The sequence below is a fragment of the Coptis chinensis genome, chromosome 3 (genome assembly GCF_015680905.1).
Source record: "Coptis chinensis isolate HL-2020 chromosome 3, ASM1568090v1, whole genome shotgun sequence".
Classification (NCBI taxonomy): Eukaryota; Viridiplantae; Streptophyta; class Magnoliopsida; order Ranunculales; family Ranunculaceae; genus Coptis; species Coptis chinensis.
Window position 1 is genome coordinate 24921166 of NC_141458.1, and position 18685 is coordinate 24939850.

Genomic DNA, 18685 nt, shown 5'->3' on the forward strand with positions numbered 1-18685 from the left:
GACTTCTGGTTCCCAGTTAAGGTCGTCAATTGGGAAATTTGCTAAGAAATTAGCAACGACCTGACCTTTCTGAGAGGTTTTTGGGATGAACTCAATGTGATGTTCACCAAGTTCTTCTACCTATACTGCCATGCGAGTTGTTTTGTTGGCTTTAAGAAGGATCTACTTTAGTGGGAATTCGGTGAGCACTTTGATTGGATGTGCTTGGAAGTATGGTCTGAATTTTCTTGCTGAGTAAAGTAATGTCAGTACTGCCTTTTCAATATGGGAGTAGTTCTTCTCTGCTGGCAATAATGTCTTACTTGTGAAGTAGATCGGTTTCTTTGAGTTTTGTTCCTCTTTCAAAAGAACTAACCTGATAACGAAGTCAGACATAGCTAAGTACAGCCCCAGTGTTTCACCATTATTTGGTTTTGCCAGCACAGGTGGTGTTGACAAGTAGTCCTTGAGAGTGGAGAATGCCTGGTGGCATTGCTTGTTCCATGAAAACTGTTCACCCTTCTTGAAAATTTGTAGGAAAGGTCGGTATTTATCTGATACTCTCGATATGAATCGGTTTAGAGCTGCCACCATTCATGACAGTTTCTGTATATGCTTCTTTGTTTTTAGGTCGGGAATGTCCAAGAACGCTCGAATCTGATCTGGGTTTGCTTCTATCCCACATTGTGAGACCTGATACCCCAGAAATTTCCCAGATGACGCTCCAAAGAGGCATTTCTCAGGGTTAAATTTCATATGAGTTTGCCGAATTCTGGAGAAAGCTTTTGTGAGATGATCTAAGTAATCTCCAGATTTCTTGCTTTTGACGACCATGTCATCTATGTAGACTTCCATGGTGTCACCTAACATGTCTTGGAACTTATCGGTGACGAGTCACTGGTAGGTAGCTCCAGCGTTCTTTAGGCCGAATGGGAGGACATTGTAACAGTAAATTCCTTGCTCTATTACGAATGAGGTTTTTTCTTGGTCTTCTTCTGCTAGTGGGATTTGGTTGTAGCCACAGTAGGCATCCATGAATGACAAGAGCTCGTGGCCACAGGTCTGGTCCACAAGTCGGTTGATTCTTGGTAAGGGGAAGCTATCCTTAGGAGTTTCCTAATTTAGGTTGGTAAAGTCCACAAAAAGGCGAACTGTGCCATTCTTTTTTGGAACTGCTACTATGTTAGCGACCCATTCAGGGTAATCGACCTTCCTAATGAAGCCAACTTTTTTTAGATTTTCGACTTCTTCATTGATTGCTTTTTGAAATCTAAGAGATAACTTTCGAGGTCGTTGGCGAACTGGTTTAGCATTTGGGTTAACATTTAACTTATGGCATGCAACATTAGGATCAATTACAAGCACATCGATGTACGACCAAGCAAAAACATCTTTATTTAATGATAAAAAGCTTACAAGTTGTGCCTTGAAAGTAGGATCAATGTTAGCTCCTACATAAATGAACTTATGGTCATCATCAGTTCCTAGGTTGACATTTTCCTTCAACTCAGGCTGAGCGGCCTCTGGGGTCTTGGTCTCTTGCGGTGTCTCCTTGACTTGAAAGGGTGGGGCAACCTCTGGGGTCTAGGCTTATGGAGAGACGTTTTTAATCGAGCCCCCAGTGTTCTCATTTGTCAGTTCGCTTCGGGTGGTCTTGGTCAGGGTCTTGACCTCAGAGATGAAGTCTTTTGCCAGCTTGGTTTTGGCAATCTCTCTCTTGTTTTTTATTGAAGCCCCAGCAGGCTTGTTGACTGAGAGGATCTGGTTGCAATTGTGGGCATCAAGCTAGTTGCTTTTTAGCTCTATCATGCCTCTGGGGCTAGGGAAGTGTAAAACCTGATGGAGTGTTGATGGCACTGCTTACATCTTGTGGATCCAACGACATCCTAAAATAGCAATATAGGACAAGTTGAGATCCAGAACGTTGAAGCGCGTGTTGATGATGACTTTATCTTCGCGTGACCCGACTGAGACAGGTAGAATTATGTCTCCAATTGGGTCAGCTCGAGATCCATTGAAGCCATAGAAGGGGGCTATTGGATCAATCATAACCGACTTGGGCAAGTTCATCTCCTTGATAGTCTTGTAGAACAAAATATCGCATGAGCTACTTAGGTCGATGAGGACGCGCTTTACTGTCAAGTTGCTGATTTTGACATGGACAACTAGGGCATCATTGTGTGGGAGGCAAACCTTGTTGAGGTCGGCCTCAGTGAAAGTTATGTCTCCTGAGCTGTTGCCAGCTGGTCGTGGAACGGTGGCCGCTTGGGAGGAGAACTGGTATACTTCTTGGAGAGCGCCAACTCTTCTCCTCTTCTCTCTGGAGGACGTGACAGAATCGTCTTGGAAGGTGATCATGTGGATCATCCTGTTATTGTCTCTGTCGGATGAGTGCTGGTGGCGCTCATGGCAAGATCGCTTGTTTGAGCGTCCTCGAGCGTAGGAGCGCTCCCTGTTGGTGTTCCGCTGTGAAGTTCGGCTTTGCTCTCTGCGAGCCATGAGCTTGTAGCGCAGGTCACCATCGGCAATATCAATATAGTGCTTGTTATGCCCTACCTTAATGAGGTCTTGGAGGTAGTCCTTGAGCCCCCGGCATTCGTTGGTCTCATGGCACTTTGCTTTATATATGAAAAGCGTAGTACGGCTTTCCTGGTGTGTCTTCTAGTCATTTTACCTCAGGTCGGTAATAGGCAGTTGTTTTTATTTTCTCCAGTATGTAGCTTGGAGATCTTGTCAGCATAGCGAACTCGCATTTCATGTGCGTCCTGGTACCAGACTTCTGTTCTTGTGGTATGGGTCGCTTTTTGGAAGATGGGGCAGCGTCTGAGATTGCTGCAACTTCCCTTTGTTCGCCTTCGTGGTCTAAAGCTTCCTATAGCTTTATATACTTGTACACACGAGTGTACAAGTCTTCCAATTTTTCAGAACACTCCTTCATGAGCGACCTGTATAGCCAGGTGTTTTTCTGGATCGCCTTGTTGAATGCCAAGGTTGTGAAGGATTCTTTGAGGTCGCTATCCATAGACAGCAACTCGGTCTTGAATCATCCTAAGAAGGAGCAGATTGACTCGTCTTTCTTCTGAGACAGCATGAAGAGTGAGTCGACATCGGTTTTCTTACGTCTGTTGTGGACGTAATGGTTAGCGAATTGATCGGTTAGCTTCTCGAAGTTATCGGTGGAGTTCAGTTCCAGTGAGTAGAACCAGTCGAGAGCTCCTTCTTTCAAGGTTGCAGAAAACAAGCAGCATTGCAAATAGTCGAACTCTTGTGCACTATAGAGTGCGAGGCTCTGGATGTAGCGAGCTACGTGTTGACCGAGACATGTACTGCCATCATACATCACAAAGCGCGGCTGGATGAAATCATACAGGGAGGGTTTGCTGAGTATCTCCACTATGAATGGGGACGCTCGATAGGTTTTCAACATCTTCTGGATGATTTGAGTGGCGTCCTTCTTCAATCGATTCGCTGGGACAGCTCATTGATTTGCTGGTTCACCTTGTTTATGTCGTCCTCAGCGGTGACTCCGTTTAGGTTCTGGGCTGCCACCTAATTTTTTAGTGCAGTGTTTTCTTGTCTTAAAAGGTTGATGTTGTCGTTCATGGCTCCCATCTGGGTGGCCATGCTGTTCATTTGGTCTTGGAGGCTTTCCATGCTTCATGGGCTTGAGATTTGTTTTAAAGTTTTGTTTGAAGGTTTTTGTGAACTCAAGAAATCGAGCCACAGACGGCGCTAATGTAAAGGTTGGATTTCGTTTAACCTTTACTGTTGTAGGCAATTTGGGGGAAGAAAGGTTTATTGATTTAGTTTGACCGAGTTCATTTAGACGGACTGCCTATGTATCAAGTTCTCTCTGCTAGGGGGAGACTTGAATCAGGTCAGACGTAATTCCTCATCCTCTTTATATAGGCAAGGTGCCCGCGCCTCTTGCACTCCTGCGTCAGGTCCAATCCAGGTTTTCAGGTCACTTGCCTACCATGATGGCGAGTTATGGACATTTATTGTGATGCGCACCTGAAGATTCGGTCTTGATGTCAATCATAAAGTCATACGTTACTAGCCATTGTGGGACGGGGAGAGTGAGTGAGGAGATCGCTACTGAGTGAGATTGCCAACTCTACTCGAGTCACTTTGAAGCGAGCTCGTGGGACGAGTACATTAGGTCTGTTGGTGGTTATATCGCTTTGAGTGTGAGTTGCATAGGCCGCTTGCCTAAGTCGAGTGACTATAGAGTGAGCTCGGAGGACGAAGATATTAGGTCGGTTGGTAGTGCTGTATATGCTGGACACGTGTGTGAAATTCATTGGATGTGAATATTACTCTCTCACAATCACTATGCGCTTCTAGACCGATTAACTACGGATAAAAATTAAACTACATAGTCATATAATAGTGAATTTCTGCATCTTGCTATGTTAGTATTTTTTAAGTTTTAAACTAACACTCATATCCAACATTGAAGTGGATTTACTGTCTAAACATAGAGTAACGTAATGATTGATAAACTAAATCCAGTCATACAATTCACCATCTTAAATTGATTTACAGGGCAGTCCTACGGAGAGGTTACCAACTTCGTAGTGATCTAATTAAGAGAGATTATGGGGATGAAGAGAAACTGGAGTGCCAAGCAAACATATGTACGACCTTGTGGATTCCTCACCATAGTACCGGAATTTACAACATTTTTCCTTTTTCTTTCCTCTCAAATCCGAGGGTTGAGCCAAAGATTCAAAAAGTCTTTCCTTTCCATAGTTTTGTTTTCATTAGGAATAGACCATTTTCCTTTCCATAGCAAACAAACACACCAAATCTATAGATCGAAAAGGTGGACCACACAAGATTTTTCATTATCTTTCCATCCTTAAGTGGGTAAACAATCAAACTTAACGCAGCCTTAAGTGCCAGACAGGGCATCTTACTATCCCAACTCCTAAGGGTCAGGAAAGGTGATGGAAGGGCATACCCATGGAAGCGGCAACTGGAAGGTCCATTGGGATTCAGACAGGGAAAATGCATGGAGCAGACGATTTTCAACAGCAAATAAAACTAAATAATTATTGTGTTCTAGGCCAGACAGCCAGAATAACACTGCCTACTGGAAATTGATGTCAATGGTTTGCCGGAAAATAACATCAATTAAGTTAAGAATGTAAGAGCCTATTCATGTAGTATGATATGAAAGACATTAAGTTAGGATTGCTAACTAGAAAACTGCAAAGGCAATATAATTGCATTGCACAATCAGTATATACAAACAGAATTGTGTTTTCCGAAAACGAAGAAGCAATTTCTTGTGCACTGTAGATCTTTTACCATACCCTTTTTATCAAATCAAATCTTCAAGACTCAAGAAGAAGAAAATCCTATGAAACTCCATTAGCAACCTCAACGTTGCTTTGGTAGTATGACATGCCAAAGAGGACCAAGTATGAATCGTTATTGGAGTACACAAAAAGGAGGAAGTAGAAAAAGAAGCCAAATGCGTGCAGAACAAGCGCGCGCCTTACCTTGGATCACATTATAGTATACTGTACTACGATTGGTAGTATGCTAGTATACATGAACATTTCTTGAGAAATTGGTGCCGTTTGTTTCAAGTATGATCGATACTTTAGCATGTTATGCGAAAATAACTAATTCACATCAAGTTGACTAGATGAACTTGTTCAGAAAAGTGTAGCAAACGTAAGCTTCAGTTGCACGACTTCGTTCACAATTGACTCTATCTAAACAAGCAAATATTAGTGACATTACCTCAGTGCATATTCACATGAACACTATTTAATTTAACGGTAATCAATAAAGTTTTTAAATCATTCAAAAATAAAATCTACGAACACCGGCCTTGCTTTTAAGACTCAAAAAGTCACGAGGTAGACTGAATAGCAAGAAATTGCCAACTAATGCTTTGTATCTAAGAAAGTTTTGTTTTTTTTTTATTTTTTTTGGGGGAGGGGAATATCCAGTACCAATTTGACTCAAATTACTCCTTATAATCATAAGCATTTCTCTTCTAAAAACTTCACAAACTATGTAGACAATCACTAGATCCGATATGCCGAACCCTTTAGCAAAACTCTCCATAACCGTCTCTTTACTTTTCTTTATCGTATTCCTGTTCATATGGTTCTCCATAAAGGAAGTCCAATTTGAGGCTTTAAGGAAACTAGGCCAGTCCGCGGTCTCCAATTTTCAGTCCCAATCTATCGACAAATCTTCAATAGAAAATTCTCCCTTATCTCCCCCTGATCTGCGAGTGCTGTTCGGAATCCTCACACTGCCTGACCAATACCAACGCCGCCATATTCTTCGCCAAGTCTATGGTACACAATCTACATTGGGTGCACAAGTTGATGTGAAGTTTGTATTTTGCAATCTTACAAAGGAAAATCAAAGAGTACTAGTGGCACTTGAGATCATGCGCTACAACGACATCATTATACTCAACTGCGAAGAGAATATGAACAAAGGTAAAACATATACGTATTTCTCGAGTTTGCCCGAGATATTTGATGATCCAAAAGGACCTAATCCTCCATACCATTAGGTTATGAAGGCTGACGACGACTCGTATTTTCGACTAGATAACTTAATTGCATCCTTAAGGCCATTGCCAAGGGAAGACCTGTACTATGGTGGTGTTGTTCCATGTTCCAGTATGAACCCTTTTGTTAACTTCATGTCTGGCATGGGCTACTTGATTTCTTGGGATCTAGTAGAATGGATTGGAACATCAGAAATTCCAAAGAACCATATTAAGGGTCCAGAGGACAAAGTTACGAGCGAATGGATGCGTAAAGGTCAGCGTGCCAAGAATAGGCATAGCGGTAAGGCTAAGTCCAATGGTGCTGCAAATCATCAAATTTAACGTAAAATGTGATCCAATGGTACGTTAAAACGTTATACCGCCAACGCTATCTTCATAAATTTCTCTATTTTTGCAGTCAATTTTAACGTTATAGCGTATGCTCTGTACGCCATTGCCAATGGCGGGCAATCAAAAAAATCATTATTAGTGTTGCACGCCGTAGCCAGTGGCGGGTAGGAATGTGAATTAATTTAAATAATAAGTTACACGCCACTCACAATGGCGTACAGAATTCAATTATTAATTCAAATAATAAGTTACACGCCACTCACAATGGCGTACAGAATTGATTCTTTTTTTTGTTTTTTTAATAACTTAATTTGTTCAATTACCATTCTATCCTACCCTTTTAAATTTTTTTGAGGATTTTATACATGGAATTTTTTTGTATACCCTTTTAAATTTTATACAAGTTCAATAAAAAACATGGAAAAGAACCACTGTGAGGATTTTATACAAACTATGAATTAATTTGCAAATTAAAATTGGAATGTAAATTGTGAAATTGATTTCTTTATTGTCATATCTACTTACCAACGTAAGTAGATCGAACCACAAGTCTCAGTGGCAGCCACGAAAAGTTGAATTTCTTCACCTAACATATTCTCAAGTAATGCAAATACGGCATTGCGTAAACCTACACAAATTCTTACGTCACTAAATCCTATGTAACAAAAGTAAAACTAGCTTGATCTTCCTAACATATTGAACTGGAGCATAAAACCAGTTGCTTAAACAATGACAAAAAACCTGTGATATCGAGTCACATAAAGACATAATTCTGTGTGTGGAACACATGCAGCTGATATGGTTTTTTGGTTTTTTGGTTTGCACTAGACATAATTCTGTGTGTGGAACACATGCAGCTGATACCAGTTGGTTTTTGTTTTTTTTTTTTTTTATTTCTTTTGTGTTATGGGTTTTTTTTTAAAGGGCAATATAGGAAGATAAATAACTCCACGCCACTGGTGATGGCGTACAAAAAAGTTTGGTTTTTTTTTTTTTATTTCTTGCCCGCCACTGGTGATGGCGTACAAAAAAACTTGGTTTTTTTTTAACCGATATTTAATATTTTGTGTTGGACGCCATTGTCACTGGCGGCTGGAAAAATAAACCATTGGATTTGATTTCGCTATCTCACTAACTGTATCTACTGTGTTATTGTGGTTTGGTGTTTTGGTGCACCAAACCATTGGAGTTAGCCTAAGGGGAGCATGTATGATTACCCAACTATTCCTAATACAGCGTGCACACATGAGTTTTGGCCAGGCACCATTGCTGTTCATCTTTTGAAAAACGAGGAGAAATGGATCAATACTTTGAAGTACTTCAATGTAACTAACAATCTTCAACCATCTAAGCTATATCATCTTCCTTAGGTAATATAAGGCTATAAGCTACACAGATTTTGTTCGTTCTTTTGATTTGAGTTTTTATTCAGTCAATAACTGTGATGTACCTTTTTATTCCTTCATATCCACTTTCTTACCTTTTCGCAAGGGATTAGACTGAATCAACTGTAAATTCTCCTTCCTGTATGGCATTTGAATTATTTGTTCCCTCCACACATAGTTCAGTTAGTAGAGTTTTGCGTGATTCTGACAGCTAAACTGTAATCTGTAATTTCACCAACAATGTCGCTGAGAGCATTTAAACTGCTAATCTATATTTCGTAGAGATTCTTTTTTTTTTGCTCTCTCATTCACGAGTTAAATAATTTGCGATTGAGACATCAATCAAAATTAAGTAACACGATGAAGAGTTTAAATCAATCAATTGACACTAGCACACAGGCACACAAATTTCTCAACATTATCGAAAGGGCATCAAGTGGTTTTCTGATAGCCACCAACCAAGAGCCTAGAGACTTACCAGAGGCTCCATTAATGAATTTCCACACCAGTACTAATTATGAATCCACTACATCATAATTGAACAGCAACAAGTTGTCTTTAAATTACAGTATGGGAAGAACAAAGTACAGCAGCACTAATAATACTTCACTAGTTTGTAAGAAATAAAAAGGCATCATCCATACAAGAGTCAGATATCCATATTATATCTCAAAGTTGTTCGCTAGTTCTCCCGATCATGTAAACAGGGGGATAAGAAGACTAAGGGTGTGTTTGTTAAATTTTAATTCATGGAAAGGAAAGGAAAGGAAATGGGTGGTCCACTATGGAATGGAATGGAATGGAAAGGAAATAATTTTAAGTGGTATGTGTTTAGTAAACTGGGGAAAGGAAAGTAAAAACTGGGGAAAGGAATAATCGTGTTTGTTTGCAAAAGCTATGGAAAGGAATAATTGTATTGTTGGGTGGGGGTGTATTAGTAGTAAGTCCCTATCTATTTATTTCCTTTCCTTTCCTTTCCACAAAAATTTCAGGGGTTAGCTAAGGACACAAAACCTTTTCCATTTCAATAATTTTGTTTTCATATGGAAAAGTCCATTTCCTTTCCATGGGTAAACAAACACCTTATAAATTATGGAAAAGGTGGACCACTCTTATTTTCCTTTCCTTTCCATAGTGTTTCCATCATAACAAACACACCCTTAAAGATGTCTGAGTTGCCCCCCTACAGACTCGAATCTCTAGATTTGTCTTCTGCGGCCACAATGTCACATCCCAAGTTCCTTTCAACTCAAAGAAGAATGTCTTAGTGATCTTCAACTTCTTCCCGTTGAAATTCTTTGCCTTCGTGTGTATCCTGCTTTTGCAATTCTTCATCTGCCCTCCTCAAAAACTGATCCCAACCACTACCTGGGCTTGTATCCAAGTAATCATACGGAACTGCAGTCTTTAGACTTGGCCGAACAGCACATTGACTCTCTACAACCCGGAACTGCACCAGCTCCTCTTCTCCAAAACTATCTTGCAACTCTTCCCAGCTGAACAGCAGCGGCAAAGTGAAGGGGGCCCAAGGATTAAAGTCTAAAAGCTTAACCCGTTTATCCCTAGTAACATAAACATCAAATGTGTAATTCACTAATTCAAACTTTTGCTGCACATTTTTTTCAAAGAAATCCTGGATTAAAATTTCAAGATCACATTTTTTCTCCAGAAGAACAGGGTAAAATCCAGTGACCTCTCGCTGGGAGATTGCAATAAGATGTTGATTTCGAACGAAGCAACGAAATTCCATTTCAGGATGGAAAGACGAGTACCACTTTCGAAGGGCAAGAAAAAATGATGGAGGTCTAGATGGAGTCCTATAGGCATGCCAAAGACCATGAACCAATGATACTGAGGATCGTAACAAGAGTGTAATTTCACTGAAGGAGGTGCATCTAAGGTTTCCAGTTGTACTGATCCAAGCAGAATCCTTTGGGGCACTCCAATTTAGCTTAGGGAATACAGCGCCACCAAGTGTTCTGATCGACTCTTTAATACCTAACTCAAATTCTGGGAAACTTGGTGGTGAAGGAGGTTGTTCAGAGACTTGGAAATCCTCCTCTTCTTCAGGATTGTGGATTCTCCTAGGTAATGCATCTTCACCAGAGATGGATTTCAGGCGTATTTCATGAAGGGCCCGGAATCATCCCGTAAATGGTAAAATAGAGACAGTTTTAAAGAACAAAGGTCCCATTTTCCAAATTTGGATCTCATGTACCCTAAGGTTTTGATTGAAACTGATTTGAACTTTGGGTACCATTCTTGGATTTGGCATCTGTTCACTTCTTCTTCCCGCATATTTAGACCTATTGACCGTTCAGTTACCAAACTAATACACTTGTGAGATTCTAGAGAGCAATTACACAAACTAAGATTCTTAAAATATAGTGAATTGGGCCGTACCTCCTTGGCCCAAAACCATTCATGACAAATGGGCCTTGACTAAAGACCGGCACAAACCCTATGTAGACTTGTTTCTTTCTCTCCCTTCACACAAATCTGTTGTTCGTCGAAAACTAAGCAGCTACGACCCCAATGGCAGCTGTAAGTTACTACTTTCCCAATTATTCTGTCTATTCTTTTACTACCAATTTTTAGATGGGGACAGTAATTTGACAGTAGTCATTTTAATGGTTTGTTTATCCCTGGTATTACAGTCTGTACCAGTTAATCCCAAGCCTTTTTTGAACACTCTGACTGGAAAGCCAGTTATGGTTAAGCTCAAGTGGGGAATGGAATATAAAGGTATGTTCTTCTTGTTCGAGTGTAATTTCTATTTATTTGTTTCTAGTTGTGTAATGATTTTTTTTTCCCATTGTCTCTTCTTTGTATCAGGTTACCTCGTCTCAGTGGATTCCTATATGAATTTGCAGGTAATGGGTTACTGAATATGGGATCATAAATCATGCTGATTGAGAAGATTGAGAAATTAAATCTGTTGTTGCTTTAGTTCAGCATGGTTAACAAGCCCATATATAATGCTTTATTGTATTTTCAGCCCCTGCATTACCCTACATCTTGAATTGTGTGAAATAAGGTTAACGTAGCAATTTGTTAACCACTTAATCCTTTTCTGCAGCTGGCTAATACTGAAGAGTACATAGATGGCAAGTTCACTGGAAATCTCGGAGAAATTCTAATCAGGTACCTGCCTTCTGTAACATAGACTTGTGCTACTATATACATGATGAATTTAAATGATTTTCTTCTTGAAGTTCTGGAGTGTCACACTCGTTTTTCATTATTATAAGTTCTTAGATATTCATATAGGCAGTGCAGTCAGAGCCTCAGTACTAATAGTTTGTTCCGTCAGCCACTTCTGGTATTGGGTCTGAAATTTTCAGTGCCATTGAGAAAATTTATTCTATTGGCAAATTTGGCCCTCTGAGTTAGAATGAAATTGCATTTATGTTCTCATCATTTACTTGTTTGAAGAATGAAGAATATTATATATTTTTCTCTCATGAATTAAATTAACTGTAGGAAATACTTTGGTACAGATAGTGATAGTTAGGGGTTGAGCTGGATTACCCATGTTGAATGTCTTACTGTCTTAGGCTACACTTAATACAGAGAATGATGACTTGACTTTTGTCAAAAGCGATAGGCTATGTCAAATTCCGAGACGGCGCAACAGGAGTCTTTACGCATAGTATAATTGTCTATGGCCTCTTAAGGAACTTTGATAAGCATGCACAGTACAATGTTATAAGTAGCACACAGTTAGAGGCTGTAAGCGGTTATGCTATTTGCAACCTAACTGTCATGGTACTGTGTCGCACTGCTAACAAACATTGGAGTGAAAGAGGAGAGAATGCTCGAACAATTGATGTCATTTTACTATAGTTTCATGATCCATAATGTTAAAACCTTGAGTAATCTGAAATGGCTGACTAGATGCTTGTCTCCGCCATAAAATTTCAAATGGGGATTTACTGTCTGGCACGAACGCTTTCTTCTTCTTAGTGAAAGATTGACTAGTTGAATATGAACTCATTTCTTGCCCTGTATTCCTTGCGCAGATGTAATAATGTTCTCTATCTCCGGGGTGTACCAGAGGATGAAGATATCACAGAAGCTGATAGGGATTAATAGGACCATCAGTATCATTTGACTTCTTGGTTTTGTTTGACGACTTTACTTTTGGTTAAGTTGGTGCAACTCATCGGGCACTTGTTGGGTTGTGCAGTTAACACTCTTAACAGAGATACTGTGGTGTATTGTTGTTAACAAACTGCTGGTACATGCTGTTGACATACTATTAAGAGTGATATTTGTAGGCATGAAGGCACTTAAGTACTTTACCATGGCTTGTACGGTGTGCTGAATAATGATATGAAATTTAGTTCTGCTTAATCTTCGCTGTTGATTATATTAGTCCACTGTCCTACATGATTATGCACGCTATCATAGATGATTTGGTATTTACGTTGAGATATAATTTGTTTATTTGGTAGTTATGCTCTTGATGGTTTTCTCTTGTGACTTTATGAGGATTTCTGGTTTAACCCAAATCTAGGAAGGGGGCTGGATCAATTGTTTTAAAGCTCAGATGCAAGTATCAAGTATGTAACACATCTATTAATTCATTTTTGTACTTCCAACAGTGCTTTATAAATCATTTGATATGACCATCCATGAATACATACTGTGATGTTCATAGAATCAAAATTCTTTATGAAATGATATATCCAATGGAGTGGGTGTTGTACACGGGTACATGTCACAGATAACAGTATATGTATATAAACATTAAATGGGAGATGATTAATAACTCAAATGTCACTACGGCGTGCGTCCACCTCTGATCAATCTTTGCCCTCTACAAATTTGAGTTTGCTGAGAAGCTGGCAATTTGACAGAAGCTCCTTAACCAAAAAACTATGGAGGCTCCATACTGAATCAGACTTTTTTGAAGTTCCAACTCCGGAATTGTACGATAGGTAGACCGTATTTTACAGAACTCCTCCCTGTTTATTGGTCCATAACCCATAGTTCAGGATCTTGGAATTGCTGAAATTCAGAGAGTTCCAAAAAAAACAGAATTCCGGCTGGACTTCCCATATATTCCGACCAAATTTTGAAATTTATAGTTTTTTATGCTAATATTGTTATTTCAAATTCTTTAAAAACCGAAATATTTTATAGAATTCCGAGATTTCATTTGAAATCATATTTCAACGCACTCAGGTTTAGTATAAAGTTACTGTCGTTGGAAAGTTTTACATGCAAACATGCACAAGTACGTGCACAACTTGATATTGTTACTCAAACAGTGTCAGTCACTTTCTGAGCACGGGAAAAATTTGTAGAATGCATTCTATTGTTGCGTTTGAATCACGACAATATCAACAGGTAAAACAACACTGATACATAGAGAAAACACGACTCATAAAAAAGTCCTATGAGATGCCATTCTTAAAAATATGACACTATACATGGAACTTTATAAACAGAGTGCTGTTGCTAAGATGTAGACCTACCATAAGAACAACTTAACGATAATGACATTGAGCCATTGAGGAACTTGAGATTGGTGTGTCTCCAGTAAGGAGCAAAGCATGCATGTGGTAAACAAAAATAACAACAACAATGACTATATATGAATATCTGTTAAGTAGTCGATATGGCAAGTAAGAAAATTAGAAAAACAAAGTGCCTTTTGCTTTCCTTTTACCTGGAACATGTACTAAAACTTCGGAAATACTATCATTCGTGATTCATATAGTTTTGACAACTTTTCCGGCGAAAACGAGTAGAGCCATATATCAACATCTATTGGATATTGGGCACTAGATATGTACGTGTGCTAGTGTGTATACTGGAGTTCGAAGATGTTGTAAAGAGAGATCATCGATAACACCAAGGACCAAAATTATAGAGCACCCAATATTTGTGCTTATCTTCATATACTTGGACCCGGCCTCAAAACTCGACATGTAGTAAAGTAGCATTTAAGGTTGTGGGACAGAAGTACCAAAAGAATGTCATGTCTTGCATTTGATTTTGAGTCATGCATTTTGCTAATATCTGCAATTTATGTACTCAAATTTCAGAGCAACTGCACTAGCTAGTTATAATGTTCATTTGACATCTTATCCCCAGTGGAAATCACTAAGGAGCGGCGTGCTATTAGTGTTAGAATTGGATTTAGCTAATGTTTCTTTTGACACTTGGCAGATTATATGGACACACATTCACTGTCGTGATCTTCTTCACGTGAAGTTCAGCCTAATTTCCTTTACTATGGACCACCTAGAAGTTAGAATCATTAGGTAGAACTAGCATCTTTGTACACGTTAACAATCTCCTATTTTATTTTATTTTTCATTAATTTATAAGTGTGAAACTACCATTTTATCCTTGCAAAAAGACAAAATAAAAAAAAATAAAACAAAAAATAGCATGAGTTGTAATATTCGTGTTTGACAAAGGGCAAAATTAGATAAAATAATAATGGCGTGATGAATTTACTGTTGAAGCCCTCGTTTTCTGTAAAGAAATTAGATGTCTCCTTCGTTCTCCGATAAAAATTTGTTCCGCCGCCCGTAAGTGAGCAGAGAATGAGTCGGGTCGAGTTCAGATAGGATATGTTGTATCCGAATCTGAATTTTTTTAAATATTTCTGTCCTGATCCGATCCGAACCCCAAATCCAAATTCGAATATAAACTCGATTGGATAATATTAAAATTTTGTATTTAATTAAAAATAATATAATATTTTATTATTTTTTTGTATCCGAACTCACTCGACCAGATATATCTGTATATCTGTATCCGAATATGTTTTTTTTACCCGAACCTAAGGATGTCCATTTTGCCCAAAACCCACACCGAACCCTATTTAAACCCAATAAAACCAGAATCGGAACCCAAACCAAAATACATATATTGTATAATTTGATCAATCTCTGAACCTGGATTGACCCAAACTCAACCCAATAATTTAGATCTAAACCTGTTAAAAGGCCTATAAAACCCGAAATCGAACTCCGGTTTCAATTGCCTACTACTAATCTCATAGAAAAGAATGAGTCAGAGAAATATTTGGATTATAATCTCATTCGTGTTTACAATTATTTAATATATTGGATTATGGAATGATCGATTTATGTCGGGACTTCCATTTTTTTGGCAATTGATCTAATGTGTGTTCATGCGTCTAGTTCCTTCCGAGTTCATATATGTTTAAAAACATATGAAAGAATTATGTCCGAATATAGATGATAATTACTTCCAAGTTCATTAGAAACTTTAGTTTGTTTGAAAGATCGGTGGATAGCTAAAGAAGGAAAAAAAAAAATGTAGATATATATTATAAATGGGATTTCTTATTTTCCTCTTTATTTATTTATACCAGGTTTTATCCTATCAGAATCTGAATCCTATGGATACCTGATAGAGTTTAGTCACACTTCTCAACAAAATACCCAATCCATTGAGAACCGGTCCAGGTCCAAATAACCTGATATCCGTTCAAAACCCAAAAAGTCGAATTTAAACCGGGTCAGGTACTCGTTTGGACATTCCTACTCGAACCCGACTCGAATTATATTCATTTCGGGTTGGATTAAGATCAACCGACCGATTCCCTACCCTACCTCTAATCGACCGATGAGAAGCAAACTTTTGTACAATATCTCATCTCATCAATCATTGAGGAACAATCAGTACAAGATTTTCACTTGGTGTGTGCATTAGTGCATACCCCTTCTAGCGTCTGATTTGTTGTTGTTAAGGGGAATGTGTGTAGAACTTGAATATCCTTGTCTTTTGCCTCCAAGGAAGACCATTATATGATTATATTGCTCACAATTTTGGAGGGGGTACGGTATCCCTATAATAGCCTTCTCGATCAAAGGCGTGACTATCCCACGCGATCCAGTATACATTTTTTTTAACATGACCCAGTATACATTTTTTTTTTAACGAAGTCACACCTGATTGGCCGTGAGTCGTGACATCGCACTATGGAGATACTAAAATGTCACGAGTTAATGAACCCAAAACCAAGAGAAGAAAACACATTAAAGGTATCTTCTCTTCTCTCCTGATTCACTATTTCCCTTCTACCTAGATTCCAAGAAATAAAACCTTCTTACATACTCTTTCTTCTTTGGTGGGAGATATGAAAATATTCACAAATTTATTTGGTGTTTTAAAGCACCCAAGTTGTAAAAATTAAGAATTTGAATAAAAAATGCTGCAACGACCCGTCCCTTCTCACAAACCCAGCAACACCTCCTTTGTCTCCTACAATAATTCAGATGTTGGTGTCACCCCTCAAGCAAACCTCAACGTTTTTTATTCAAGAAAAATTGACTTTTATACAATCACTTTGCCATTTTTTTAAAAAAAATTCAAGAATAAATATAGAAAAAAATCATTAATGAAAATGAATTCTTAGAATGGGATATAGGGTTTACCAAAACAAGGCATATATATGAACTCAAGATCAAATTATTGAAGAGAAGGGAAAATGGTGAAAAGAGAGAGAGACTTTTAATTTGAAGTCTGTTTTCTTTCCATGGCTTCTTGGTTTTGGGCTTATTAACAAGTAGTGCTATATAGACCTACTATTGCTATTTGGATAACGTCTCTAAATCAATGGTTACCATTAGTAGATCAAATTAGTAGGTATGTATAGCACGTACTAAGGCTTATTAACTCATGAGATTTTAGTTTCTCTATGGTGCCACGTTATGACTTATAGCTAGGGTGTCAATGGTTTCGATAACCGACCCGAACCAAACCGATAAAAACAGTTTGGGTTTTGAAAATTTAGTTTGCCCTCCACCAAACTGAAACTGAACCGAACCGATAAAATATTGGTATGCTTTTGGGTTTGCCCTCCACCAAACCGATATGAACCTGAACCGATAAAATGGCATTTTAATCATATTTACGATTAATTTGGTATAGGTTTTATGAATTTTGTGTCTAAAATTAATTGATTTGATTTAGGATTTAATTGATTTTATAGTTTTCGGTTCGGTTTAGTTCGGTTTCAAATGAAATATAATATTATCGATTCGGTTCGGTTCGGTTTTAAGTACCCAATTATATTAACGATTCGGTTTCGGATTTTCTATAATCCGACACAAACCGATCCATTGACAACCCTACTCAGAGCCAATCAGATGTGACTTTAATTTGTTAAAAAAATGTGTTGGATCATGTGGGATAGTCGCTCCCCCTCGATCAATGTATGCTTTTTCATTTGTCAACAAATGTGTATGCTATATTTCTACACAGGGCATAAAAAAATTCCATGTCAGGCTATATATCGTGTACCCAAAAATCAATATATATCGGAAATAATATAGATATAAACATTGTCAATACTTGAAAAAACTTAGTTAAGTGTTTTTTCAAAAAACGTTTGTATAATAGATAAGAGTTTGATTTTCTATAAAAGTGGGAAAAAAAAATAGGCACATAAAATAAAAATAAAAAGAAAATTCAAATACATGAAAGTATCAAATTATCATTACTCATCCAAATACTAGAAGTTTTAGATTAAGTGCCAAAACACTATTCAAAATAAGATACTACTAATTACCAACCATAATGGCATAATTAAGTACTACAAATAAGTTAATAACCATTAATTAGTAATAGTCTAAAGGAACGGTCTCATAAGTCAATCTAACGCCCACTCTTCAAAAGGTAAACTCCAAAATTTCTTTTCTAGCAATATTTTAAACGGGAGATTTTTAAAATCGGGTTTTAATAAAAACTATAAAACGGGTTTTAAAAGCGTTTAAAACGATTTTGATAACCAGACGCCTAAAAACGTCTATTTGGTGACAATGGATATAAATCTATTTGAGTGAATTTGTCAAAATATCATTATATATCATTATATATCGGTATATATCGAAAATATCACCGGTAATATTTCAGAAAACTTGGCAATATTTTAGGCCTTGCTTCTACATAATCTCAGGCTGATATGGTTGGCAGAAGTTGAGAGTCCTTCCATCCACCACGAGGGAATATTAATTGGTCCTATGATTGTAATTGCCACAGTAATGAGACTAATCTTTCGAACCACGGATGACATTTAAAATTCTTATTGGCAACACCCTTGACCCTTGAGACAGATTAGAAAAGTGATGTATTTGCCTCCCTAAAGAGCTTTAAAAGTGCGGTGTATTTGGCTTCCTATGCATGATAATGGTTAGAACTTCGAAGTCAAGCGACGTGAGTACAAAATAATTGATTAAAGATGGGGCAGATCAGGAACGCTTAAACAAAGTCTAAACGTGTCTCAATGCCCTACAAAGTACAAACTATTAGTATTTTTAAATAGATTGGTCAAGGTTGGGGAAAAGGCTGGCCATATTAAACATGGCAATGCTAGCAATTAGCTCCAAATGATTACATTCTTGATTTATTAATCTGGCCATATTAAACATGGCAATGCTAGCAATTAGCT

At 38.0% G+C, this 18685-nt stretch overlaps 1 protein-coding gene and 2 pseudogenes across 1 annotated transcript; 2 read left to right on the plus strand and 1 right to left on the minus strand.

Annotated features, from left to right (window-relative positions):
- Positions 1-6011: 6011 nt before the first annotated feature.
- LOC147508800 (uncharacterized) lies at positions 6012-8406 on the plus strand (annotated as a pseudogene).
- A 1005-nt stretch (positions 8407-9411) lies between these two features.
- Positions 9412-10542, minus strand: LOC147508801 (uncharacterized; annotated as a pseudogene).
- Positions 10543-10685: 143 nt separating this feature from the next.
- Positions 10686-12600, plus strand: LOC147508802 (putative small nuclear ribonucleoprotein F). The gene is made up of 5 exons (XM_086601171.1): positions 10686-10788; positions 10902-10989; positions 11080-11117; positions 11324-11388; positions 12267-12600. Exons 1-5 carry the CDS (start codon positions 10780-10782, stop codon positions 12334-12336), a joined length of 270 nt encoding a protein of 89 aa, XP_086457297.1. The 5' UTR covers positions 10686-10779; the 3' UTR covers positions 12337-12600.
- The last annotated feature ends 6085 nt before the right edge of the window (positions 12601-18685 follow it).

What these genes read in the sequence shown, in the direction of transcription:
- LOC147508802 (XM_086601171.1), top strand. An exon ending in GTGGGGAATGGAATATAAAG is followed by an intron (nt 10,990 to 11,079) that starts GTATGTTCTTCT and finishes TCTTTGTATCAG; the next exon opens with GTTACCTCGTCTCAGTGGAT. An exon ending in ATTCCTATATGAATTTGCAG is followed by an intron (nt 11,118 to 11,323) that starts GTAATGGGTTAC and finishes CCTTTTCTGCAG; the next exon opens with CTGGCTAATACTGAAGAGTA.